Source organism: Leucoraja erinacea, chromosome 3 (genome assembly GCF_028641065.1).
Source record: "Leucoraja erinacea ecotype New England chromosome 3, Leri_hhj_1, whole genome shotgun sequence".
Lineage (NCBI taxonomy): Eukaryota > Metazoa > Chordata > Chondrichthyes > Rajiformes > Rajidae > Leucoraja > Leucoraja erinaceus.
Genome location: NC_073379.1, coordinates 86,077,983 through 86,104,484, shown reverse-complemented (window position 1 = coordinate 86,104,484; position 26,502 = coordinate 86,077,983). Strand labels below are relative to the sequence as shown.

Sequence of the window (26,502 nt, the reverse complement as noted above, 5' to 3'; positions counted from 1 at the left end):
AGAATGTACCATCACAATTGGAGATTTAATATTTTGACAAGAAGTCTGGCAAAATGTAATTCAATTGGTGACCTTATTTTTTTTTTATATAAATATTTTTATTAGAAGTGATGTACAATAATATACTACATGAATAACATATTCCATTTCATGTATAACTTATTTTAAATTTAATAGTAGAGAAAAAGAGATATGAAAAGCAAGAAATATAGGGAATATTATATAGCTCGAAAAAGAAAAGAAGAAGGTGATGTGCACTAAGCAAAAAGAAAAATAAAAAGAATAGGAAAGAGAAAGAAATTGAAAGGGATATGCCTCCTTCATCTTTATCCACCTCTCACCCGGTTCTGAAACACTTAATTTCTAAGGTTGTGTTGCACCACATGCTTGTAATAAGTCAATAAATGGAGACCAAATCTTTAAGAATTGGTCTGATTTGCCTGATAGGAGGAATCTCATATCTTCTAGGTGTAACATTTCTGACATATTTGAAATCCACATTTTGAGCGTCGGTGTGGGTGCGTTTTTCCAGATTATTAGACCATAATTAAGTAGACATTTTTGAAACAAGGTCAGCTTACAACAAGGTCTTCCGTTGATCCGAAGATAATCAGTTCTGTATTGGGGTTCAATTTTATTTTTAATAATTTTGTGAAAATTCCAAAGATTTCATTCCAAAATTTATGAAGTTTTATGCAAGAGACAAAAGAAAGTACTATAGTAGCGATTTGAGATAGGCATTTATCACAGATGGGAGAAACATTTGGAAACATTTTATTCAGTTTTGTTTTCGAGTAATATAATCTATGTAAAATTTTAAATTGAATTAAATTGTGTCTTACATTAATCGAGCATTTATGTACATATAGCAAGTGTTTTTCCCATTTGTCTTTCGGAATTTTTATAGATAATTCTTGTTTCCAGTCTCTTTTAATTGTTTCTGTCGATGGTAATTGGTGACCTTATTAATGTGTGTACGTTCATGAGGGGCAATGGATTAAGTGAGTGTTCTTCAGTCTAGAAAGAGGATTCTAAAACTAAAGGGCACAGACTGAGCATGAGAGGGAAGAGATTTAACAGGGCCCTCGGGGTCAACTTTCTCACTCACAGAAAGCCATAGAAGTAGATACAATTATGACTTTCACAGACTCAGCATGGATAGCCTGTTCCCTTGCTATCTAGCTTTGTAATAAAATAAGAGCCCAAATAATCATGCCTCCATAATCCCCCATCCCTCCATCCCTCCCCCACCACCTCCTTACCCCCCTTCAACTCCCCCCCCCCCCCCGCAACCACTATCTCTCAACCACATTCTGACACAAAACAATAATTGAGAAAACCAAGTATTCGAGCAATGAATGCACGCATTATTGATAATAATAGATAATTATAATCACTGGCATTAAGTGATTTATTGCCTCCACTAGTGAAGGCTGGATGTGAAGCAAAATATTTTATTTGAAATATTTATCAAATTTTATGCAACAAATGTGAAAATTAAATGGATATCTCAAAGAAATGTAAAGCAGTATCACGTTGAAAACATTTTTATTCAAGTTAGGATCTCACAATCTGATATAGGCCAATAACTCTGGATTACAAAATAGCAATAACCGTTACATGTCTACCATCTACAAATTATTTCTATACAGCAACTATAAGATTCAAGTACAGATACAATAATTTCTAGAAATAAAATTACCTGCAGCAAAAAGTTATGAAATTCAGTATAAAGCAAATACATATGGTGAGAAGCACCAAAACAGGCTTGAAATCTTAGTGGCATTTCAATTTTATTCATCACTAAGCATGTTTCCAGCAATAGCGTTCCTTTCTATTTCAAATGAAACTTGAGGTATTTTCCTAAATTCCAAATTGAAATTGCGCTCTTTTTGGTAAGATGCATAATATTTATAGAACATCATTGAACATAAAACCCATTGCAGCATGTTGTTCTTTTATTCAGTTGGAACCTGCAATCTGTGATTAAATTTTAGCTCACCTAATTTAATTTGCATTCATACTAGCACTTCTTATGATAAATACCAATAAATATAACTTTGGTTTTTATGTACTTTTTTACCCCAATTTTTTAGCAGTGTTTTCGATGATATATTTTTCCACTATCATCGCACTAATGGAGGAAAGTTACATATTTTTAATTATGATTTTGAAATAAAATGCCAGGTTACGTCCTAAAACTTTGACACCATTTTACCGAGACAAAATTATGCCTAACGGTCTGATTCAGATTAAGAACAGAAAGAAGATGTAAATTCTCTGCGTTCAGAGTAGTTTTCGGTATTAAACAGGTAATTATGATGCTGCTACTTGCCAACCCCACTGTGCATTATTTATACTGATGAAAGAAAATGATTGCTTAATTGGAATAGACTATTTTAGTTTGCTGTGAAATAAATGAAGTTTATCGTAATGACAATAACTCTTGTTCAGATCTCACAATCTCCAGTTGTTTCCTCTAACTGTCCAGGTGTGAATTCTCCACTTTGTGCTGAAATCTCTGTGATGAATTTGAAAATTGCTCATCTTCCTATCTGACTGCAAAGTGTTTCAAAGTAATTTAAATTCCTGAACGAAAAAAAATAAAGATGAATTTTAACTTTCAGTCTATCTGTGAACTGGGCGTTAACTACTTTAATAATTGGGCCTCATTTACAAACTGCAAACCATCTTCCTGGCTAAAGCAAATGGAACAAGGCAGCCGGCAGCCTTCAAGCAGGCTCAAAAGATGCCTCATAGCATCAAAATAAGTAATGGGGTGGATATTCAGACTCCCTTTAAATCATAATTACAATGCTAATTGCAATGCTTCAAAAACATATGCTCGGTAAGTCAAGTAGGAATGGTAACATTTACTTAATCCCCCTAATATTTATCTGAATGTAGAATCTTTGTTTTTAGTTAAGAAAGAAATATTAAGTCCAGAAGGCAGAAAACTGCAAATTCCAATTTTGGGCACTACATTTTAAAAGGAATAATGAGATTCTCTAGATAAGGTGCAGAGGAGATTAACATAAATAGTACCAGATGAGAGATGTTTCAGTTAAATTCTCAGGTGTGAAAAGCTCAGGAACAAGGAGGTGAAGGGAAAATTTATTGAGGATGTTCAGCATTAAAGCGTTTTTAAGAATAATTGGGGAGAAACTATTTTCACTAGGAGAAAAGCTGGTCAGAATGTGAATCCCAATTTAAGTTAATTGCTAGAAGAACCAAAGGGGAAATATGTTGTATGCAGAAATTTGTTGTCTGAAAGCACTTCCTGAATGGTAATGCAAGAACATTTTCTGATAAGAAATTGGATAATAGTGCTGGCAGAGATATATTGGGTCAAAAGTCCAATAGTTGATCTCCAATTGAGAAGTTTGTAATTTTTTGATACTCATGAATCTTTAACTGATTTTATCTATTTATGTATCAATACTGTTAGTGTTTCACTTTATAGGCCTTACAATGCAGATTGTTCACTTACTTACAGTGGCTTACAACTGGAGAGATGGTAAACATGTATTCCTCTGAGATCAGGGCAAATTAATTTAAAGTCCAGGAACAACGTCGCCCTTTTAACGTGCAGAATCAGTGCAGGCAGGTAGCACATCAGCCTATTGCTTCCTTATTATTTTGATTTAATTGTGCTTATAGAGATTTGATTGAAAATTGATGCATCTTATTGGTTGTTTTTTTAACAACTGAAAATAACCAATTTTAACAAACATTAATAAAAGAAAAAAATCCCCGAACTGAAGCAAAATAAAAACTGAAGAGTTCAAAGATAGACACAAAATGGTAGCGTAACTCAGTGGGTCAGGCAGCATCTCTGGAGAAAACGGATAGCTGACGCTTCAGGTCGAGTAGCTTGTAGCTGAGAGATGCTGCGTGACCTGCTGAGTTACTCCACCATTTTGTGTCTATCTTTGGTTCAAACCAGCATCTGCAATTCCTTTTTATTATATACTGAAAAAAATCAAGTTCTAGATGAACAGTAAATGAAGCAACATCACCACATTCCTCCAATTATGGCAATATTACAACACATGAATATGTTAGATCACCATTGTCAAATACAAGTCATATAAGCCATAGCTTAGCTGACAACTGTACATTATTTACACAAATAATTTAAAGGGAGGGATTGCCATCATTTAGGTGGCAAATCCAAAGGCAATTTTGTTAAATTAGCAACTTTTATGAGTCACTTTCTTTACAGTGCCATACATACATTTTTTAAATCATGTGCCATGTTTCTCCATGTGTGCAGTACTGACCTTGTACTATAACATATGCTAGAATCTGTTCATACTAAAACTAGAGAAAGTAAATAATTCACTTTTGCAGAAATCCTTCATATTAAATGATGAACATTTGTTAATATTTCTAAATGCCCATCATTGTATATGGGGGACATAGACAAAAATGCTGGAGAAACTCAGCGGGTGAGGCAGCATTAATGAAACGAAGGAATAGGCGACTAATTGGGGGGGGGGAGAAAGCAAGGAATACCTGAAATTGGAGAAGTCAATGTTCATATCGCTGGGGTGTAAACTACCCAAGCAAAAATATGGGGTGCTGCTCCTCCAATTTGCAATGGGACTCACTCTGGCCATTGAGGAGGCCCAGGACAGAAAGGTCGGATTCGGAAATGTAGGGGGAGTTGAAGTGCTGAGCCACCAGGTTGGTTAATGCGAACTGAGCAGAGGTGTTGGGGTCGAAGCGATCACCAAGCCTGCGCTTGGTCTCACCGATATAGAGCAGTTGACACCTAGAGCAGCGGATGCAGTAGATATGGGACTAACTGTTTATGTGTCTGAATTGTCAATGTGTATAAATTACCCTGTTATTATGCCATCACACCTTCGCACTTTTTATTACTTTGATTTTATTCTTCAAAAATATATTTTATTTTAAATCTTAAGTACACAAAGAACTGAGAGCAATCCTAATAGAGATTATAGAATTTCAGGGAAGAAACCATTTTGTTTTAACCTGTTATTTATTTTCAATTTAAGGCTTTGCCTTTGGTAATGTTTATAATAATCTAATTTTATATTTTTCTGGAAATATTTTCTTTATTTCTAACTTTCAATTGTTATGTTTTGTTTTGTTAAATAAACATTTAAATTATTTGTGGATGTTTACTTCCAATGAAGGAATTCTGCACTAAATGTAAAAATGAAAATTTACATCTTCTTGATAATAACATTCCATTTTCTGAAGAAAGGACCTGACCCCAAATATCGCCTATCCATTCACCTCCCCAGATGGTGCCCGACCTGCCGAGTTACTCCTTCACTTTGTGTTTTACTCAAGATTCTAGTATCTGCAGTTCCTTATGTTTCTCTGATTCCAATTTCATTATTATTAATATTTTCCATCCATTGTATTTTAAAGTAGGTGTTGTTCTTAAATTGAATTTGTTCTACAGTGAAATATTTTCACAGTTACTGGTGATATTAAACCAAACTTCAATCACCACTCAGCAATAGGAGACTTCAATTGTGAGCTGTTTAGTTTGTAAACTCATGAATTTATATTTACATAATTTGACCATAGATTTCAGAACATGAATCATAATTCTGCTCTTTAATGTAGAATATAAGAATGAAATGTCTTTAACATTTATTCCACAGGAATAAATATCACCAGGTCATTAGGGATATTATGATGGAATAGTCAGGCTCAAAGTTACAAAAATGCATGTGTATCCTTAGCATTTGGATGAAGTGGTGTAAAATAATTTATTATTGCAAAATTGATTTATGTATTAATTGGATGTCTGGTGAAGAACTTAAATGCATGGATGTTTCCACACCTCTTAATTACATAAATATATTGTGACAAATAGAAATAATTCTCATGTTTCAGTTGTGATTACAATTGCTGACCCAAATGTGCATGGCCACAGATAACAAGTAAGGGATTTACGTTTCGGATCAATGCGCAGAATATAATTGGATTGTTGCTAAATGTAAATGAAGTATATTGAGTTTTAATTCAAATTTTAATATAACAAGCTTAATCCCATGATATGTTTTCAGTGGTTATCAGGACGCTGTGTCTTTCATGTCAGAAGGTAGCTTTATCGAGGTGATTGAGTTAGAATAATCATGTCTTTCATAAATTTAAAAAATAAAATGTCTTATCACAACAAAAGTCTAACCACACTATTCCCTTGGCATTTCTTTGCCATAGGAGAATGCCTTCATGCAGAACTGTATAAAAACGGATAAAAACTGTAGCAAGTGCCTTCATAATATCAATCTTTTATGAATGAGTTAAAATATCAAAATTAATTCCACTGCAATAGTCCTGATGGGTTCCAGGGCCCCAAACACAGTGTTACGGGTTTTAAGATGGAAGCATATATTCTCTTAGATTTCAACATCTTCTGCAAATAATACCTGTTCCAGTTGTTTGAGTTGAAATGGTGCCATGTAAGGAGACTGATGTTTAACTTGTTTATGACTTGGAAATGTTACCTATTATATCCATTCTTTAACACATCTCGCTCTTTGTGAAGTTAATACCTGAAAAAGGAAAATAAAAATTGAATATAGATGAACTATGTTCCAAGCCAAATACATTCCAATACAGATCTATTCAAAGTATGAAGCTCATGTAAAGATTTTTGTTGTTGAAAGAATCATAAGCAGCAGGGAAGTAGAGACAAAAGACTATGAAAGGCCACAAAGTGCTGAAACTTCTACAGACTGAAGAAGCGTGCCTACATGAAACATCACCTATCAATGTTCTCTGGAGATACTGCCTGATCCATTTAGTTACTCCAGCACTTTGTGTTCTTTTGTGTAAACCAGCACCTACAGTTACTGTTTCTACAAAAAAAACAATGAAGTGGATAACCCAAATACATTGTATATGATTCGCAGTTGTACTAATATAGTGCAAGCGTAAACATGACCTAAAGTAGCAGGCACTAACTGGGAAGGCACATAAATCTGCAAATCTGACTCCTACACAGGTGAGTCGCTGCTGGCCATCTTTGGTTGCCTATTGCTGAAGTCATACCAACTCTGAAGCCGAGACAAGATTTGATGGAATTTTCATATTTACTTCTTCCTCCAATCTACCTCATACTTGTGCCTCACACCTCTCCCGGTGCCAAATCATATTCTTTTCCAATTTACAAGCTGCAGATATTAAAATGAAATATTTCCTGTTTCCCTCTCAAGTGGGAGTGAAATAGAATTGGCTCTCTTTGAATTGAGGACTTCAGTCACTTATTTTCACCAATGGGTGGCAAGCTGGAAGATACTGCAAATAGCTCCAATCTTCAAACTAAATGCACAAAATACATTACCACTGACAGCTTAACAGACACTGGCATATAACAAATGCTCTGATCTGCAAGTGTAGTTGTACCTACATCATTGGCAGATTTCAGTAAGAACATCTTTAATGAAAGGCACATAGCTCACACATTGTTGTTCCTTGAAATTCATTTAAAATCACTCCCTGAACATGTCAGTAATTGGAGAATGTCACCACATGTTCCTCTCTCTTCACAATTGCCCCCATTGCCATTTTCCTCTTCTAGCAGCTTGTCCTTGGCTCATTCCTCTTGACAATGCTTTATTATAAAACTACCACCTAAAACACCAAATGTCTACAATCAAGTTTTACACCAAATCTTAAAGTACATACTAAGTATTTCATTACCTCTTATACCACAGTAGAACACTGCAATTTGAAACAACTAGAAAGTACCAAATGCAGCAAAAGAAATTAAACCTACAACTAATCCATAAGGAGCTTCTGATCATTGAAATTCCTCCTGCAAGATACTACCCCCTGACTTCATTTGTATTTGACTCGGCATCGTAAGAAAATATGTTAGCTAGAGCATTAAATGCCAAAATGACAGCATTAACAGCAAATTGGCATTGCATATTGATTAACATGATCATCTCAATACTCTGCGTACTGCCTACGGTTGCTCAATGCACATGTACTAAGTTTCCTATCCATAAGGCATTAACTCCAGCTGGCATCATAAGTGTATTTTGAGACTCTGGACACTTTTGACCTTCCAAAAAGAAGATGTTATCTTGGTGTAATTATGAAAATAGGTTAATAAAAAGCTGTGCCAGACATGATGAAGTGGAAAATCAAGGCATGCTATTCTGGCTAGAATAACAGAAACTAGTTCACAACTCAAAATTATCTGTAGATCCCGGACCACAAAAAAACAAAGTAATTTACAATGGCAAAGAAGATATATCTTATTTACAGTGTGTGTCGTTGCAGGGCATTCTACAAAAATATCAGATGTTTGATACTGTTAACGATCATTATATTAGAGTTCTCTCACACTAGAAACTCATTCTTGAATGCTACATTTTCTCTTGCCAGGACACGCAAAGGAAGCATTACATCGTGGCAGCCCTGTAATCATTGGTATTGCGATCATGCATATCTTTATTTGTAACATGCAATGAACTTCATTACATTGAAATAAATGAACCTGTTGAAATTTCCACATAGTGTTCTAAAAACGTGGAATTTATTTATTTCAACATCAGCACACAGGGATGCAGCAAGGTATCTGGAAATGACTGAAATAAAGGACCATCTCAATAATACAGCAGGGAACCAAAAGGAACAGAACAACACATTTTACCAAGAAGATTATCTATTAGCAAAAGAAAGCTAAATGGCCCTGACCCAAGGGACTGCACCCAAGGGACAGTAAAGAAAGAACTAACCAAATTTCAGCCATATGAGAAATGTTAGACATTTGTAATACACGGTTGATAGCAATGTCTGTGCTGAACATGGTGCCAAGATAATCTCCTCTATCTGCACCTAATCCATATCCCTCCATTCCATGCTTGTCCATGTGCCTTTATAAAGTATTTTAAATACCATTATCATGTCTGCTTTCACCACCATCCCAGGCAACTCGTTTCAGGCACCCATCACTCTGTATAAAAAAAAGCTTGCACTGCACATTTCCTTCAAACTTTCTGACCCTCCAGTGTTTGACATTTTCACTCCGGGAAACGGGTTCTGTAGTGATTGATAGTTCTGTTCATCCAGTTTTTTTATTCAACGTTACCTAATTGCATCCAGTTCATTGGCTATATTTAAGAGGGAGTTAGATGTGGCCCTTGTGGCTAAGGGGATCAGGGGGTATGGAGAGAAGGCAGGTAAGGGATACTGAGTTGGATGATCAGCCATGATCATATTGAATGGCGGTGCAGGCTCGAAGGGCCGAATGGCCTACTCCTGCACCTAATTTCTATGTTTCTATGTTTCTATCATCAAAATTAAAACAATGTCCTAGAGATAACAGAATACCAGAACTGTTCATTGTACCCAGACCTGATGATTTAAGTGGTTTGTTTTCACATTAATATATATTATTCTGAAGCATTAGTTCTGCTCTCAGCTGCATAGTTGCCAGAAGAGACATGACACAATAATGATGGTTGCCAAGTCTGTGATATATTGCAAATGTTTTTTGAGGATATATTACAGGAACATGCAGTATGTTTCTCGTAAAATGTGTATGTAGTAATTTCTCATTTATTAAGATTAATCCAAAGAAATGCATTTCACCAATCTAATGTTTATGACATCTGGTTCTAATTGTTTGCTCTTATTGAATGTCTTGATGATGTATTATGTATGGTGTAACTTAGAATGGCAACTACAGAAACATTTTTGAATTACTGCAATCTGTTTTACTCATTTTGTCAACTTTAATGTTATATTTTTACAGGGAAGTTTATTTGGAAGCCATGCCACACTAATGCATAAATATCTTTCTGCCTATGCTAATTCATAAAAAGTAGGGAACACTTCAACTAATCTAACAATTGCATATTCCTTATCCAATGATTTTCACTTTACTAAAGTTGTAAGATGTAATTTCATTGTTAGTAACTATTATTTTACGTTTATAGGATAATTTTCGTTGATCATCAATGATAAATTCATAAGCACTTACTGTGAAAGCCTACAGCCTGAGACATATGCATGATTGCCTGTATAGCGAAGATCACAGCGAACAACATTATTACCATAGTCTGATTCTGGAACCAAATAGCTAGGATTTACTGCAACCTGTGAAAAGAGGAGGAAACAGGTCAGTAATATTCACATCATGTGATTTTTCAGCAAATAATTTTAATACCACTTACTTTCAATATGTAATTTCCAGGCTTAACATCAGTAATATCAATCCATTGGCAATCAATGTCAGCGTTGTAGGTATCATAACACCCTGGACTCAATCCCTGCAATCAATTCAGTTAACAAAGTTAGAAAAAATATATACAATTCGTATCACAGAATAAGAAATAAATCTTGTATTTGATTCACTGGACTTTTTAAAAATAAAATTAATGACATTTTAAGCTAAGAGTATTTTCCAAAAATTGTACTTTGATACATCGAATTTTAAATGTCTCATTTATTATTTCAGCCTGAACTTCTGTCATTAAATCATCGATTCTGCTGTAATCATTTATTGGTAAAAGAATCAGTGAATCTGTTGCTTCTTCTTTGTTCTTATTTTCTTTATTTATTGTCAATTCCTGATTGGCATGTAAGCTATTGCAAGTAAGTTACAGAGTACACCAGTGATGTCAGTCTGTAGACACTGAGTTAGGACATTATCCCTTGAAAGACATGAATGCAAAATCTGGGACATCTTACAACAATCTGACAGCTTTCATTGGCACGTTATCTAGTGGTAGATTTATTCATAATTGGTAAATTTTATATTAATGACTTAGAATTGCAGAACAAGTATCATAACAATCATACTCCCATGCGCTTGTCTTGGTCACTCTATATCCAGCCTATTTCATTGACAGTGAATTATAAAAGAGCAAGCAAGTTAACAACCTTTATTCTTTATTCCAAGAGCAAAAGTTCAATCATTTTAATTAGCCAATGTCGATTTTATTCGAATTTTATCTAAAAGATATGTTTTACGGGAACTTGCTTTCAGCAATAGTTTTGTCCAAAGATATTTAAAGTAAAACAGAAAAGCTTGCTATCATAATTTGATCTCTCAACCCTGTTGAATGCTATGTTGAATGGAAATTTTATTTTAACTGCAACATGAAACAACCAGATGTGTACTCTCAAAGTTATCACTTATACCATTTCATAATTTTAGAAACATTTATAGTTAAGCCAACTCATGGTTACAGCAAATTGTTAATAAGGAAGTTATAGTGTATTTTCATTAGAGCCCTGTTTTTTTCATACCACCTATACTGGCAATGCTATCCTTGACAACAAACAGTAACTTTGTTGGTGTTAAAAGCTGTTTTATTTTAGTTCAACTTCCTCCCACATTTCTATAAATGAAACTGAATAGTTTGTTTCTATCACTGTTTTAAAGCTAAAGCATTCTGTACAATTACAATAAACATGACATGCAGCAAATCTTCACACAGATGAAAGCATTGCCACCTTCAAAAAATGGTGCAAATATAAATCTACAATATTTTCTGTGCATATCCAGCTACTCAAACAGTAAGCATTGATCAGGAAGGAAAGATTCTACGGCATAAATCTCCAACTCTTTTGAGTTGAAAATAAGATATTTTGCAGAAGATAGAAAGCGTTATGATTTGGCAGAGTGCTGCTGACTTAAGTTTAAAATAAGGTAATTGTTTCTGTAAAAGATGGTCTCCCTGTAAGTAGGTTGGTTTATTCAATATCCCGAGAGCTGTGCACGTCTGTATTTCAGAAGTGCTAGTCTATAATACAATTATAACTAGAAATTCTATACACATTTAAAAATCAGGTTCACTTAATCATCTAAAGCTATATAACATTAAAATCAAAAGTGTTAAGATATGAATAGAGATAATTGCTCAAAACCAAAACAGTAACAAAAGTAATTGAATGATAAGTGCCCACTTTAAGAAAATAGAATCATAAAAGTCACCGATCAGAAGCAAGTCACTTGACACTTGGGTTAGCACCATATTACCCAACTAATCTACTCCATACTTTATCTAGTCTGAAAAAGGGTCTTGACCCGAAACTTCACCTATACCTTCACTCCAGGGATGCTGCCTGTCCCACTGAGTTACTCCAGCTTTTTGTGTCTATCTTCCATACTTTATAAACATCGGTAAACTGTTTAATGAAATATAATTTATTTTTTCAGATACCTGTGAATGTGCTGTACAGGCATATCTTCTGTAATATCCATAATCACAAGAGGTGTCCTCCAGGCAAAAGCTGGCTTTGTGGCCTTCAGCTACTCTTCTATGCGTGGAGGCATCCAAGAGGTCATAATGGCTAAATTCATCCATGCTGTGGTAGTGCCTATAATACAAAGTTTACTTTATTATTCCTGTGCTTATACCAAAATAACAGTAGTTATGACCGGAAGCGCACCAGTATTCTGGGTATTCATTTTATTTGGATAATTTCATTTGGTATTTTTGTGTACACGTTTCACTCCCTGAGTTTTAGCCTTGGCAACCTGGTCGAAGCTCTCAGAATTCGGGCAAACGAGTTGGGCCACTCTGAAAAGAACTTGCCAAATGTGAAAAAATTATCTTGGTGAATTTTTCAAGCAAATTAGTTTGGAGACACCTAAACTAATGGATATCTGCACATCAATCATCAGCTGACTAAAGAGAAATTGTTATTGCAAGATTCTAGTTACAATGCATTGAACTCCAAGACTATACAAAGAGTGAAAGAAAAATGAGGATTACTGTAAAGCATAACAGCAATGTTATATGGCATACACATGTAAAATGGTGATCTGGCAAGTAAAGTAACTAAGGTTTGCTAGACTAAATTGTAAAAATTTTTTTCATTATTTGCTTGCCAACTGAACAATTGGTAATTGGTTGAGTGTATTCATTACCAAAGTAATTTAGCAACTTGGTTATAGATTTGAACCTTTTCATTCTTTTTCTGAAATAATTTACTATGAAAGAAAGACTTGTATTTATATTTCATGACCTCAGGAGTCACAAAATCTTTTCAGGCAATAAAGCAATTAAAGTGAAGGGACTGCAGAAATGTAGGAAATGAAGCAGCCACATACGCACCATAAGCTCCCACAAACAACGATGCGGTTGTATCCTTAAAGAGAATGGTACTTTAATTTCAAGTGATCATATGGAAATCTAAGCACAAAGAAACCATCATAATAACGATTTCCTCCATTACTGCAATGTGTAGATTAATAATCTATTTGACAAATATGCACATCGTGCGATTGATGAACCACTCACAATCTCCCATTCTGGTCCATTTCACCTGATGTTGAAGGGTCCCAACTTAAAACATCATCTGACCTTTACCCTCCACAGATGCGGGCTGTCCATCTGAGTTCCTCCAGCACTTTGATGTTTGCACAGTCCATTAGGTCTTAGCTTCAAACTTGGCTGTACTCAACATTTGACCAGTTAACCAGCTGTCACTGGACATGGCTCCTCTGATCAAGATTAATCAGGAAAGAGATACAAGAGTCTACAGGTGAAGGAATTTGAGCAAAAAACAAACTGCCGGATGAACTATTGCTTATGGTATTCTTTAGGTGGACTCCTCTACATCGGCGAGACCAAGCATAGACTAGGCAACTGCTTCGCTGAACACTCCAGGGCCAGCTGGAGCTTCTGGTTGCAAGGCATTTCAAACCCCCAATTTCAAGTAATACAGCCTCTCCTCCACCCCACCACTCTCTTTCACCTGCCCCCCTCCCCATATATCAGTATGCACACTTTCTCCTGCCAGCTCCCAACCACCCAAGTCACTCTGCTCCTTTGCCCTCCTCCTTATGCACATCACCCGTCCCTGTCCCAGATCTACCTTTTATCCTCCCTCTTTCCCCCTTCTCTTGTTTCCTTCCACCCATATCCCTCTCTTTACATTCTACACCTCCTCTTCTTTCCTTACTTGGTACCCTTTTGTCTCCATTTCACTTATAGCCTTTGTCAGTTACTTCACCCATCTACCAATCACCCACCCTCCCCAATATCCACCTATGACTTGCAATGCTTTGCTCCACCTACATCTGTCTTTTGCAGCTTTCTACCCCCGTTCTATCATAATGCGGAAGGGTCCTGACGCAAAAAGTTCCCTCCATTGATGCTGCCTGACCCACGGAGTTCCTCCAGCACTTTGTATTTTGCTCAATCAGACAGGATCTTGAATTGTTAAACCACGTCTGTTCTCACTTTCAACAATGAGGAGAATATCATGACTTGTTTATTCAAGAGATAAAGACCATTTGCTCTGTACCTAATCCTATCCTATTTTCATTGTTCATCATGTCCAAACTCCATTATTTCGATGCCCGGTTGTACTTTTGTCCAATCTGACTCCTTCCCCTACCTGAAACCAATGTCACCCCTATCAGCTTCTTAAAGGTGACTAGTTCCAGCAATCCACTGACTGAACAGTCATTCTTCCTGGCTGCCTTGTTGGCCAACTGTTGCAAACTGTTCCTTCTTTTGGTAAACAGCCTTAGGCTATTCTCAAAAACCAACCCTTAACAAGATGATTTTAACCATATAACAATCACAATCACAGCACGGAAACAGGCCATCTCGGCCCTTCTAGTCCTTGCCGAACACTTATTCTCCCCTAGTCCCATCTACCTGCACTCAGACCATAACCTTCCATTCCTTTCCCGTCCATATAACTATCCAATTTATTTTTAAATGATAAAATCGAACCTGCCTCCACCACCTCCACTGGAAGCTCATTCCACACAGCTACCACTCTCTGAGTAAAGAAGTTCCCCCTCATGTTACCCCTAAACTTCTTTCCCTTAATTCTCAAGTCATGTCCTCTTGTTTGAATCTTCCCTACTCTCAGTGGGAAAAGCTTATCCACGTCAACTCTGCCTATCCCGCTCATCATTTTAAAGACCTCTATCAAGTCCCCCCCTTAACCTTCTGCGCTCCAAAGAATAAATACCTAACTTGTTCAACCTTTCTCTGTAACTTAGTTGCTGAAACCCAGGCAACATTCTAGTAAATCTCCACTGTACTCTCTCTATTTTGTTGACATCCTTCCTATAATTAGGCGACCAAAATTGTACACCATACTCCAGAATTGGCCTCACCAATGCCTTGTACAATTTTAACATTACATCCCAACTTCTATACTCAATGCTCTGATTTATAAAGGCCAGCACACCAAAAGCTTTCTTTACCACCCTATCTACATGAAATTCCACCTTCAGGGAACTGTACACAGTTATTCCTAGATCCCTCTGTTCAACTGCATTCCTCAATTCACTACCATTTACCATGTATGTCCTATTTTGATTTGTCCTGCCAAGATGTAGCACCTCACACTTATCAGCATTAAACTCATTGTGCCATCTTTCAGCCCACTCTTCCAAATGGCCTAAATCTCTCTGTAGACTTTGAAAATCTTTCAACATCTTTTTTTTTCCTCTCTAAGGACCTTGAATGTTGACCTCTCCATATGGATTTCATCTGTGAGATTTACTCTCCTCCATAGCCAACACATTCCTCACCATTGTGTATGACATTGTCTGTGGCTGAGGTCACATCATAATGGCCATCTTTGTCCTCTGTGACCTTCTTTCAGTTAATCATAATTATTTTCTCCACTATCTTGCCTAATGAGGCTGGCTCCACTGACACCATCGATAGAAAAATGATCTCTTAACAACTGGGGCAACTAACTTCAGATGCTGGAAATCTAAATGCAAAATAAACATTCTGTAAATACCCACAGGCCAAGCATGAAGAGAAAAATAATTACTGTATCAAGTTATGGACCCTTTACAATGCTGCTTATTTATCTGTTAATTGACACACTTTTGCCTGGTGAATACTGGCTGAGCACCTGCTGAGTAGTATTTTTGTTTTTATATTACCCCTAACAATTTTTTACCTGTATTTTTGTGCCCTCCATTCTGTCTTTTGGTAACATTGTTAAAAATGACCAATGAACGTGTAGTGACAAAGAGTTGAGTTCAGTCTGAGGTCAACCTCCATTATGTTGAATGTCATAATCTCAGAACAGATCTGGCAGCTGAGAACTAGGGCATGGCAGAACATCACAAGCAAACTTTATACCATCCAAATCTGTGACCCAATAGCTTGACCTATTTGTCACTCCATTACTATTAAGCCATTGAACTCTGGTTCAATGTGGAGGATAGAGGAGCACGCAGAGAAGGAGTTCCATGGATATCCTAAACTGATGAGATGTCAGGTGTCAGCCTGCTGAAGCTGTACTTCAGCATTACTTGTATGCTGACTTATGCCACTCAACAGAGTTAAGGGCCTGTCCCACAGACGACTTTTTAGGCGACTGCAGGAGACAATGCAGTTGCCACATGTTCGCGGGTGGTTGCCTGGAGTCACATGAAGGTGGTTGCCTGGAGTCACCTTCGTGGTCGTGAGGAGTTCCCGCATTCTGGGAACTAGTCGCGGCCTCATTATGGTCGCTGTGAATTTTTCAACATGTTGAAAAATTAGCGGCGACAAGAATGAAGCCGCCATGGAGAGTAGCGAGAATTCTCGTGCCGTAGGTGGGTCGCCAGGAGGTCCTAGTGGGTTGCCAGGATGTCGAAGGTTCTTGTAGGTTGTAGCCAGTGCTGACCGGTGAATTTCATTGGCTCATTGGGGGAAAAAAAGGTAAGCAGTAGTTTTCAGAACCAAGGATAACCGTCCGGTAATGTTAAATGTCCGCCGAGCTTCACAGCTGTGTATCTCTGGCTTCTTAAAAGTTGTCTCCACTCCTTCTCCCCCCCCCCCCCCCCCCCCCCCCCTCCCCCTCTCTTTTAAAGGACTTGCCGTACACTGTGTTTTAGCCATCTTTTTACAACGACAACCTTCCTGTTCATCGCGGTGGGTGTCTGTATCACCTTGACTTTGCGCCGTGTGAATATTTTAGACAGGGCAAGCGGGGGGAGCGCTATCTAAAAAATTCACACGGGCTGTTGAGGGAAGCGATGTGTTTGTGTGTGTGTCGCACTCTGACAGTCGCTGCTCCAGTTCCCGGTTTTTCAGGCAACTGAAAAATCGCCTAAGTGGGCCAGGCCCATAAAGCGGCCTCACAATCAATTTTACAGATTAAAACTCGGATACTTGATTGTGAATGTTTGTGGACAACTACAGGGAGAAGAAGTATCCAAGAAAATGCTGAAAAATTCACAACCATGTTCGGCCAGAAATACTGCAGAGGTTACCCATCCCGACTTCTCCCTGAGATCCCCACCATCACCGAAGCCTGTCTTCAGCCAAGTCAAATCACCCCACGTGATAGAAAGAAACAGCTAAGGACATGATTATAGGAAAGTCTATTGGACCAGATAATATTCCAGCTATAGTACTGATGATCTATATTCTAGAACCAGTTGCACCTCCAGTCATCCTGTCCCATTACAGTTATAATAGAGACAGAAGGGATTGAAAAAGCTGGAAGGTTTTACAATTAACAAACCACTGGGGGAATTCTGCAGTAATGGTCCCGACCCAAACATTGTCTTTCCATTTCCCTCCCCTGATGTTCCTCCAACATTTATTTTTTTACCACAGTACAGCTACAACATTGGCTTCTACTCTACAACATAAAAAATTGGTCAGGAACATCCAGTTCACAAAAAGCAGGATAAATCCAATAGGTTTATTCTTAATCATCAGCAAAGTAATAGAAGCTGTTGACTGCAGTATTATCAAACAACACATATTCATCAGTAACTTATTCATTTTCCCCAATTTGGGTTATATCAAAACCAGTCAGATCCTTTCAACATCACAGCTTCAGTGTAAACATAGACGAAAGAGCTGAATTCCAGAGTTGATGTGGGACTGACTGTCCCTAACATAAGGTAGCACATTACTAAGTGTGGCATCAAGGTGCTTGGCTAAAATCTGGTCAATTGAATTTAAGGAAAAAAAACTAAAGCGATTTGAATTATATTTTACACAGAGCAAAAAATGGTTGTTGCCGTTGGTAATCATTCATCCTTGCCCTAGAACATTACTCCGAGAATTCTCTGCCTCAGAAGGCAGTGGATGCATTCAAAAGAGAGTTAAATAGAGCTCTCAGGGCTAGCAGAATCAAGGAGTACGGGGAGAAGGCAGGAACAGGGTACTGATTGTGGATGATCAGCCATGATCACATTGAATGGCGGTGCTCGCTCGAAGGGCCGAATGGCTCACTCCTGCACCTATTGTCTATGTAACTGTCTACTTAGATCTGATAAGCTCTGCTACTTCCTTGTTTCTCATAGACCAGCCTCTTTCTCTAAAAGGCTTACTTGCTATAAAATAAATTAAATGCTACTAACCTCTCGCAAAAAACACTGCTCCATGAGGATGCTTATATAATTGTGCTTACCGTTGTTTCATTAGGCACTCTTGCACTAATGGGCCTGTCCCACGTAGGCGATTTTTCAGGCGTCCGTCGACGACTGTCAAGTTGCCGGCAGTCGCCTGAAAAACTGGCAACTGGAATGGCGACTGTCAGAGTGGAACACACACACACACAAACACATCGCAATGGTGGAGGACAGGGCAAGCGGGGAGAGCGCTGACAGAAATTCACACTGTGCAAAGCCAAGGTGAAACAGACACACACTGTGATGAACAGGAAGGTTGGTGCTGTAATTAAGACGGCTATAGCACAGTGTACGGTAAGTCGTTAAATAGTACGGTAAATAGACTCAGGAATAGTTGTTTTCCGAAAATTATAACTAGTCTTAATTCAAATTCACACATGCACTGACTTCACAGCCCAACACCCGGACTTCCATCTGTATATATGTATATAGCGCCGCAGAATTGTGCACCTATCCCCCCCCCCCTTCTCCCTTCTGTTTTTGTTTTTCTGTTTCTTGTTTTTTGTACTAAATTATATGTATGCACTGAGTACGAGCAGCTTTTAATTTCATTGTACATGTATAGTGACAATAAATGGCATATCATATCAAGTCCTTTAAAAGAGGGGCAGATGGAGGGAGAAGAAGTGGAGCCAACTTTTAAGAAGCCAGAGGTACACGGCTGTGAAGTTCGGCGGACATTTAACATTACCGATCGGTTATCATTGGTTCTGAAAACTACAGCTAATGTTGTTTTTCCCCAATGAGCCAATGAAATTCACCGGTCAGCACCGGCTACAACCTACCAGAACCTAAGAGAATCTTCGAACTCCTGGCAACCCACTAGGACTTCCTGGCGACCCACCTATGGCACGAGAATTTTCGCTACTCTCCATGGCGGCTTCATTCTAGTGGCTGCTAATTTTTCAACATTTTGAACAATTCACGGCGACCATAATGAGCCCGCAACTAGTTCCCAGAATGCGGGAACTCCTCACGTCCATGAAGGCGACTCCCCGGCAACCACCCGCGAACATGTGGCGACCATGTGGCGACTGCATAATCTCCTGCAGTCGCCTAAACATTCGCCTGTGGGACAAGCCCATAAGGCACCCAGTAGACTCTCAAAGAGAAAATGTGTGGCAGGTATCTCTCCATTTATATGTCTGCAATGGGGGAGATCTATTCGCATTGATTGGCAGATGTGTGATGTCCTCCTTCTGCTGTGTTTGATGTTCTCATGCCTACAAAAATCTTTTTTTTTTCTGATGTAACATAAATCACTTACAGTGTTGAATGCAGACATCTGCATCAAACATTTAATTATTTTGATCCTTGAATAATACAAATAATATTTCTTGAAGATGTCAAATGTAATGCATTGTTTTTAGTTTCCCTTGATTCAAATACCAGCATTACAGCACTGTGTGCTATAAAGTAATGTGATACAGATTCAATCCTCTTGTGAATGGGATCTTGGCAGTTTGTGTGAAAAATCACTGGATAGAACGTGAATAATTCCCTTTCAGGTAGGCAAAAATGCTGGAGAAACTCAGCGGGTGAGGCAGCATCTATGGAGTGAAGGAATAGGCGACTTTTCTGGTCGAGTCCCTTCTTCAGTATGAAGAAGGGTCCCGACCCGAAACGTCGCTTATTCCTTCGCTCCATAGATGCTGCCTCACCCGCTGAGTTTCTCCAGCATTTTTGTCTACCTTTGATTTTTCCAACATCTGCAGTTCTTTCTTAAAAAATTCCCTTTCAGGCATTATTTGGAATCTGGATGGAGAATCACCCAAAACATTGCTATGGATTTTATCAAAATGGCAAAGACCTGAACATGTCTCTGACTTATCCACAGCTGGTCTTTGGCCTCTGAAGTTGGAAAAGGCTGAATTGGCTTTAATTTAAATCAGAACAATCTGCTAACACAGTAAAGGCCTCAACACATTAATACCCTCTGTCATTATTGCCAAATCAATCAATTCATCTTTGTTGAACACATTTTTTTCCATTGCTGGTGCCAACTGGTACTATGTCCAAAAACCTATAATGTTAATTGTAGAAGATTTATTGCTGCACAATTAATCTCCCAGTGTACTCACACATGAAATATTTTATTCTAATTATGCACTTAAAAAATACATGAGACGCTACTTTTTATCCCCATTGGAGGCTTCTGTTCATCAGCATATTAAAATTCTAAGCCACGTGTACACATTTAAGTCCAAAGTCAGTGACAGATGCTAGGTATTTTACCAATCGTTAACCAATTTCTGTTCTTTTCCTTATTGATTGATTATTCCTTTACCCAACCATGACAACTGCTGAATTTTTGGACAAGTATAATAAAGTAGAACTGAGATGAGGAAAAACCTTTTCACACAGAAAGTTGTGAAATTGTGGAATTCCCTGCCTCAGCAGACAGTGGAGGCCAATTCACTAGATTCCTTCAAAATAGTTAGATAGAGCTCTTAGGGCTAGCGGAATCAAGGTGTATGGGGAGAAGGCAGGAACAGGGTATTGATTGTGGATGATCAGCCATGATTACATTGAATGGCGGTGCTGGCCCGAAGGGCCGAATGCCCTACTCCTGTACCTATTGTCTATGTATCTATGTATAATTTGTATTTTGCAAAATGCAATTTTACAGTTGGAAACTGATCCATTACTGACGAAATATAAGTAGATGCAGGCCTTTCAAACCCTTATACATTCTCCATTATTCAATGTTCATAACTGATCTTCCTCCTCAGTGTAATTATCCTGTGCCATGCCCAAAATTATTTGATTGTACATATAAAAAAAACACATCAGTAAATGTACTTTATATGTCTGACTATCTTGGGTGATAAATTCAGCAGAAGGAATTTCTTGTACTTTCTGTCCTGAATGCCAGCCCATTCTTTGATATTGTGATTTGGGGATGTGGACACCCCAGATTAATAAAACTTTAATCCTCTATCTTCCAGAACAAGTCCTTTTGATATTTTAAATGTTTCATAAGATTGCCTCTCATTTTTCCAAATTCTACACAGTACAGGTTAAATCCGCGAAATCACACATTTTCTGGAATCCATACATACTACGTGCCTTCTGGTGAAATAGGCCTCTGAGCAAATATATGCTTCCAGATATACTACACTTGATTCTCATCCAATTCATTAATATGACAGCTAGGATCCCTACCAAACACTAGTCATAGCCTCCAGATTCAACAATGAACAGTTTTTCTATTTTCTGATGGTTACCCAATTCTCAATCCATCCCACTGCATTACTCCCTATGTATAATAATATATTTATGACCATCTTATCAGCTTTCTGTAAGGTCCAGAAAACACCACATCTGTTTGTTTGTTCAAGTATTTTCAGCTAGTTAAAACCTCAGGTTGTTTTTTTTTTTATTGTACCAATAGCATTGATCCATTAATTTTTCTGAACCTACTGGTGTACTAATTATCCACTGTCAATGCTCAGTAACTCCAGGCAATGTGAACTGGCAGAGCAGAAATGTTTTAAAATATTCTGACCATGAGGCTTTTGCTGGATATCTCTGTAAGAATCAGAAACATGAAGCAAGCCACAGATAAATAGTGATGTCTAAGCCATCGGTGTTTGATGGGACTACACTAGAGAACTGACAGGAGTTCCTCACACATGGAAATCCAGAGCCAATAATTCAGCACTTCTTCACAAGTTGAAGCACTTTGCAGATTTCTCTGTCACAATCAATGGAATTAAGTGAATCAATGCGTTTACTTGCCCTGAAAATATAAATATATTTTTACATGGTCTTAATTAGTTTTTCATAATGTATATATGTTATAGTTTCTGTTTTGTAAATTTATTGCCCCTGAATTATTATTCCTTAGTGTATATTTTCTGATATTTTCAGTTTAATTTATTTTAGAACTATTTCTACATTTGTTTTGATATTTACCTGTGCATGTACCAATCTTTATTTTCCACTATCTTAAATATTAAATATCGTGTACTTTCCTTCCTGGTTTGCTATGTGTGAGAATTGTTCATTGTGGTTCGCTGTTCAGTAAGCTTAATGTTCTCACAAGTATGCCAAGTATGATACAAAATGCTGGAGTAACTCAGCGGGACAAGGCACCATTTCTGGTGAGAAGGAATGGGTGATGTTTTGGGTCAAGACCGTTCTTCAGAGTATGTTCCTGTACTGGTTGCAACCAAAGTCAGGAATGAGGAAATCTGCATCATTGAGTTAATTGGATTTTTGTGGACTGTTATTATCAAGATTAGAAGGAACAGTGCCATTTTGCCTGCTTTGTTCTTGGTTATCTGTGAAAGGAGGTGTGAGATGGAGAAAGCCATCTGACACTTCCACTCACATCAATACTCCAGAAACAGCCAATACAATTAAGGCTAACAATTAATAAAGTAAAATAAATGTATGATAGTGTAAGAAAGAGAATCAGGTAGATAGAATCGAGGGGTATGTCTGAAGATCCTTGAAATTGGACAAGTACAATAATGGTACATGAGAAGATTTGCAATTTGTAAATGCAAAATATGTTTTACATATGCAATTACGTTCTAAGAGCCAAGAAAATATAAATGTTTCAGGTAAGTCATATCCTGAATAATGGCCAGTGATTCTTTATGTCTGTTATTTAAACAGATTTTTATAAATACCTTAAAATCATCAAAAAAAATTGAAAACGTCATACCTTATCCAGGTCTGTTCCAGAGTGTGCTTAACAGAATCATTTTGAATTAACATTAAACAACGAGAGACCCACTGAAGAAATTGTAAAGCCAGACAAATAAGGACAGGAAGGAATAGGTGTTGTAATGAGTGGAAAACACTAACATTTAAATAAAATCACCACCAGTTATTAATCTGATCATTGTGTGATATTCAGCTCCCTTGAGAATATGGGGAAAAAAAGTTCCAATAAATGTGGTGGAGTGTCTTATTTCCAATAGTGATCAAGTTCCACAAGCATTTTTATCTTGATTTCCTGCTCAGCTAAACTTTAGATACAGAGTGTGATGTTGCATTGTTCAGGAAACCACAATTTGTGGGATAATTTTGCATGAGAATCCATGTTCACCATACCTTGTTGAAATAATATGTTTCAAGTTCCATGTCCCCAGTGTGAGTAATGGCTTCACATTTACCGAAATGCCCGAAGTGCTAATTTAAGATCAATATTTTTGTAATATGAAAAAAAAGTTGCCTGCCAATTTCCTGGCCTTAAAAGGGAAAGTGACACCATGGCATCAGGTTATTCCAGAGTCTCGTTCTCTTTAATTTTGTCTCCTGTTGGATAAAAGAGTGTGTGGGTGGGGGTGGGGGGCTCGGTTGCAAGCTAGCAACGTAAAACAAAATGAGAATAAATAATGGATCAGGTAGTCGACTGACAAGTAGAAAGGTAAGCGAGTTAAATGCCGCATTTTCCACTCACCGATGACAACTGTGCCATTCCCATGAGTAACGAGGCCGGCTTGGAAGGAAGTCTGCTGTGCCTTGGTTCTTCACTCTCTGCGGGAATCTCAGCAGAACCCTCATATCATAGTCCCTGACGTTCCCACTGTAGGCTGAACTGCAACACATCAATGGAGACACAGAGAGGCATAATTTACACGTTTAAAATGCAAAACCCGGGTAAAGTCGCAGTCAAACAGATACAAGAGTTATATCAGTGATCTGTCTACTGCAAGCTAGCCAAATTGCCAAGAGTTATCCTGGGACAAAGCCCAACCTGTATTCAAAGTTCAATGAGTGCTATTGTTTTTATTTCCACATTAGCAGGATTATTTAACGCAAATCCTCTTTATTTCACAGCTCTAAATTTGCATTTTCGTAATTTAGATGAATTAAAAAGAAGAAATATTCAAACCCCCTGGTTTAGACATCCCAAACCATCTGAGAGAAATAGGATTTTGTTTCAATAAAACTCGTAAAAACGAGGAGGGAGCGCTGCGCCAGCACGAACACATTTATCATGAATCCCAGGATGGATATGATATTTCTCAGAAACTAATCCAACGGAGACAGTAATAATCCAGTGATTTCTGCACGGTTGCATTTCTCCTACACTGTAGCTGTGGTGCCAAAGCCTTTATTCTTGCCCCCTTGACTCTGGAATCAAGCAAGATTCTGTATCTAACTTTACATTATGAGGCTATAGTGTTTTCAAACAATTCGTATCCACGTTGCAGTTGGTGCATAAATACAGGTTAGGCCGCCTAACTGACAAATCTGGGACTTTCACAATATGCATTTTAATTATCATGTCTGCAACCTCTTTAGTTAGGAAAATGCAAGTCTTGGTGGGGTTGGGTCGGGAATTATATGCTTGAGTAGCTTCAGGGGTAGTTGCAACGCGAAGAAAGAAAACGAGTTAATATAACGATGTAAGAATGAACAGCACCTGGTTCTGATTATGTAGACTGTACCTTGCCAAGCAATTTTCCTCTGCAGCACATCTGAGGTTGTACATGTGCATCTTCTGAACGTATGTTGCAGCTTGAATATAGTACGGATCTGGGATTAAATCTGGCAAACCTACAGATTCAAATATGAATGCACGATTTAATTGAGATTCGTATTAGTCATACAAGAACAAACGATTGTGAGTTTGTTTCCAATCAACTGCTGTTCCCATTCAGATTTTTTTTTTAATAAACTTTTTTTTCTCAGTTGAAAACTTACCATTTTGGAAGTACCGGGTACCATAGCCGGGTCTGCGGGGTCGAACCCTGGGTCTCTCATACGTGTCGTAGTAATTGTAGTAGGGGTTGTCGTCCGTGCGCTTGTAGGGGTCGTAGGGGTCGTCCCCGACCATGATGTCCTCATTCCCGATCCGCCGGCTCGACGCGTTCCTCTGGGCCGTGGGGCTCTCTCTGACATTGCTCTGCGCCCTCTGCTCCACGCCGGCATCGGCTCCGACTGGCTCCGGGTTTCCCTGAGAACTAGGTCTGGGGTCATTGCTACCTGTGCTGTGCTGCCTCTGTGCTGTGCTGGCATCTGTCCGCCTGGCACCGGGCTGGCGCTGCCGGGCTCGGGTGGACGATGCGCCTACCCGGTGCCTGGCTGCTTGGGCTCCAGAAGGAGTTAGCGGGGAGTGAGCTGGGGGAGAGGGTCTCCGCCTGGCCCCGCCGCCGCCGCCGCCACCGCCGCCCGCTGTGCTGTTGGTGTCACTCAGCAGGAAGAGGCTGTTGCTGCCGCTGGAGCCTTGAGGCGGCTGGTACTCGGAGCCCAGGCTCGACAAGCTATAAACGCGCCCGTTATTTGTCCATTGAATCCGCCGGCGCCAAACAGCCGAGCTCTCGCCTTCCCGCCTCTGCTGTTGCTGTTGCTGCTGCCGCTGCTGCCCGTCTACATTTGCAAGCAGGCAAGTCAAATAAAGACCAAAAAGCTTCACTAAATACATCGACGTCTGATAATTCATCCTTTAAGCGAAAGAGAACAAGATGTGCAATTCCCACAGAAAATTTGCTTTAAAAAAAAAAGTCCATCAAATATGTTAAAATGCAGATGTAAAGTAATACTTCAAAATGTAATGTGAGAATATTTACAAAAAAAAAATGTTTTCAAAAGCTGGCTTGCCAAAGGTTGCAGCTGTATGGAGTGCCTCTCATTTTCTTGGTACTGCCTGGAGTGGAGGAGGAAGGGATTTTAAAGTTGCTCGCACATTAGCAAAGTTACACAACCTGCTCCCAGGCTACTCGCTATTTGTTCACGTAATGCTTGGGAACGAACGTGCAGTTTGACAGTCCCTCTCCACTCTCACTCCCTTCCTCCACTCCAGCCGACGCGAAGGAATTTCATGGCCCCAGACAACCATCCGTTAGATTTGCGGCTCGCCAGCCAACCTGCGTGTTGTGCCAAAGTATGCACACGCAAAAAAAAAAAAAAAATCATCATGAGGAACAGCATGCCGATCCAGGCAAAAAAAAAAGTTAATAACACATGGCGCGGAGATATGAGGGAGTTGAAGGGGTGCCTGAGGGCGGCTGTGTCTAAGGTTTGATCGCCATCTGAAAGCAGAACACCAGCCAGATAAAATTAGAGACGGGAAACAATATGTGGTCGTTTTGTGGTTTCTGCGCCTTATTTTAAAGCAATCAATTGTTACCCAGTGTTTAGGAGGATGCGTTGTGTTTTATATTAGAAAGTTTGGGTCACTATAA

At 38.4% G+C, this 26,502-nt stretch overlaps 1 protein-coding gene across 1 annotated transcript; it reads right to left on the bottom strand.

Annotated features, from left to right (window-relative positions):
* Window positions 1-1,531: 1,531 nt before the first annotated feature.
* On the bottom strand, window positions 1,532-26,101 carry LOC129695807 (protein-lysine 6-oxidase-like). The gene is made up of 7 exons (XM_055633136.1): window positions 25,022-26,101; window positions 24,766-24,874; window positions 23,772-23,909; window positions 12,174-12,330; window positions 10,179-10,274; window positions 9,986-10,101; window positions 1,532-6,542 (listed from the first exon to the last, which is right to left on the bottom strand). Exons 1-7 carry the CDS (start codon window positions 25,758-25,760, stop codon window positions 6,536-6,538), a joined length of 1,362 nt encoding a protein of 453 aa, XP_055489111.1. The 5' UTR covers window positions 25,761-26,101; the 3' UTR covers window positions 1,532-6,535.
* Window positions 26,102-26,502: the final 401 nt, after the last annotated feature.

Excerpts from the sequence above, each read along its gene's own strand:
- LOC129695807 (XM_055633136.1), bottom strand. The coding sequence starts at position 25,760 with ATGAATTATCAGACGTCGATGTATTTAGTGAAGCTTTTTGGTCTTTAT. Across the intron at positions 24,875-25,021 it reads TACCCGGTACTTCCAAAATG|GTTTGCCAGATTTAATCCCA; the intron begins GTAAGTTTTCAA and ends TTGAATCTGTAG. Across the intron at positions 23,910-24,765 it reads GAGGAAAATTGCTTGGCAAG|TTCAGCCTACAGTGGGAACG; the intron begins GTACAGTCTACA and ends GATGTGTTGCAG.